This window comes from Centruroides sculpturatus, unplaced genomic scaffold, assembly GCF_000671375.1.
Source record: "Centruroides sculpturatus isolate CEXI.00-Female unplaced genomic scaffold, Cexi_2.0 scaffold4, whole genome shotgun sequence".
In the NCBI taxonomy this organism is placed as follows: domain Eukaryota; kingdom Metazoa; phylum Arthropoda; class Arachnida; order Scorpiones; family Buthidae; genus Centruroides; species Centruroides sculpturatus.
In genome coordinates, this window is record NW_019384444.1 from 966378 (window position 1) to 968533 (window position 2156).

General features: G+C 27.6%; 1 protein-coding gene across 1 annotated transcript in view; it reads left to right on the plus strand.

Annotated features, from left to right (window-relative positions):
• LOC111620254 (chromosome-associated kinesin KIF4-like) overlaps nt 1-1824 on the plus strand; it is a 67788-nt gene extending 65964 nt beyond the window's left edge. The window contains exons 34-36 of the mRNA XM_023362150.1: nt 984-1124; nt 1258-1376; nt 1443-1824. Coding sequence (XP_023217918.1) covers nt 984-1124; nt 1258-1376; nt 1443-1572 — 390 coding nt within the window. The 3' untranslated portion in view covers nt 1573-1824. The remainder of the gene's footprint in view (nt 1-983; nt 1125-1257; nt 1377-1442) is intronic.
• The last annotated feature ends 332 nt before the right edge of the window (nt 1825-2156 follow it).

Genomic DNA, 2156 nt, shown 5'->3' on the forward strand with positions numbered 1-2156 from the left:
TATATCAAGCTTTGAAACAAAACCAATTTGTTTCAAGTAATCATAAACAGTTCAATTTGACAAATTTCATCTCTTAGTGATTTCATGTGTTATTATTCAGCAGTTTGCTTCAATCAGTACCTTTATTTTTTTTCATTGGCTTCAACTGGTCATCTAGAACAGTGTTTTTCAACCTTCTTGAATATGCAACCCCTTTACAAGTTAAAAACTTCCGGTGACCCTCCAGGGCTATATTAAAACTATTTCGGTGATTTTAAAAACTACATATTTAATTTTCTTTCTTTAAATATCGATCGAAAAACCAATTGTACTGTAAAATAAACAGGCACAGCCTTCTCACTGAAATTCTAGATTTTTTTATTGTAGTGTAGGACCTACAAATACTTGTCTTTTTCTTTCACCCGCGACCCCCCTGGGGGTCGCGACCCACAGGTTGAAAAACACTGATCTAGAACATAATACATCTTCAATATTGAAATTGCCAGAACAAAATTTTGTAAACCAGTTTTGGCACTGTCTTTCTCTCAACACAACTTCTCCATACATATACCAGAATTTTTTTTTGCTTGAACAGCATTTTGATTTTTTGGTAATAAAAAAGCAAAATATGCCGAAAATGATGCTTTTGATTTTCAATATTTGATGGGACACCAAAAAAAATTGTAAAGAATCAAACAAAAGTTTTTACAAATAAGCCTTTAAATGTCAGCTGTCAAAATATATAATGAAAATGTGATTTTAAAATGAAATTGGCTGGTAAAAATAGATCTAATTCCTCTAGTAATAAAAAAACAAAATTACTTTCTGAACAACCCAATAGTTAAGTTTATTTAATTTTTCCCCTTTTATGTTTAAAGCACCAATTATTTTTCAGTTTTCCACATTTGGTTGATTGCAGTGATTATTGTTATCTTTAACTTTTATTAAGTTAAATACAAAGATGATTAGTATCCATGCACTTTCTATATTTTTTTTTTTTTTAGAAAAGAAAATGTAATTGCAATGGTAAATGTCGAAGCAAAATATGTGGCTGCAGACGAAATAATCAAATTTGTACTCAAAATTGTAAATGCGATAAAGAGAACTGCACAAACCGCAGCGAATCCTCTTCCCCAGTATCTCAGGTAATCAGTTATGTTTTTCAAATTTCAAACCAATGAATCTTTATTGCCTGTAATATTAAATACAAATAACAAAAACTCTTGATAGTTATTTTAAAATGCATTCAATTAATGATAATATTTTTTTTAATAATAGGAAAGTGGAGGAGAAACAATGCTAAATACAACATTCAATGTTAATTCATCAGGAGAACAAAATGCAGCACAAGATAAAAGTTCCAAATCTACAAAGGATACCTTTGTTCAACCATTCCAGTATGTAACAATATCATAATGAATTTTAATAATACGAACACTAAATTTTTATTTTCTATTTAACAGATTGTCTCCAACCGAAGAAAATGAATCAAAAAGCATTTTAGGAAATGATGAAAATATACTGGAAACAGAAGGAATCGTGAAGAAGAAACGTAGAAAACACAACACTACTTTTTTTAATCCACTGTTTTAGTAAGGAAATTTAACTAATATGGGTTTAATGGAAGATTTTATGTAATTGTATATAATATTACTGATTTGAATCCCACGGTGGTTAGTGTTTTTTTTTTTTTTAAGGAAAAGCTTTAATTAAATGATTATATCCTAGTTTTTTTAAAAAAAAATCTAATTTGTCATGTCTTTTTGTTTTTAATGTTGTTTTTGTTTGAAGGATATAATTGTTTGACATTCAAATTTTAAGAGAAATTGTCCCTTTTGATAAATTTTGAATAAAATAATTAGAAAACTAAATAAAATAATTTTATTTGACAAATATTTATTTTTGTTTCTTTTATATCAATCAATCAATCAATATATAATTTAAAAATTTTGTAACGAAAGAACAAGAAATCAAAACTATTAAACAATTTGCTGTGATTTTTATTATCATTTTAATCTAGTTTATTCATCAACAGTTTATATAATGTAATTGGAAATAATTCAAGGTATATTGACATGCCAAATGGATGGTCAGTGGTGCACATCACAACCAGTTTTCACCATAAATGTCCCAGTTAGTTGTACTGTACATAACAGAACTTGATAGAGAGATAATTA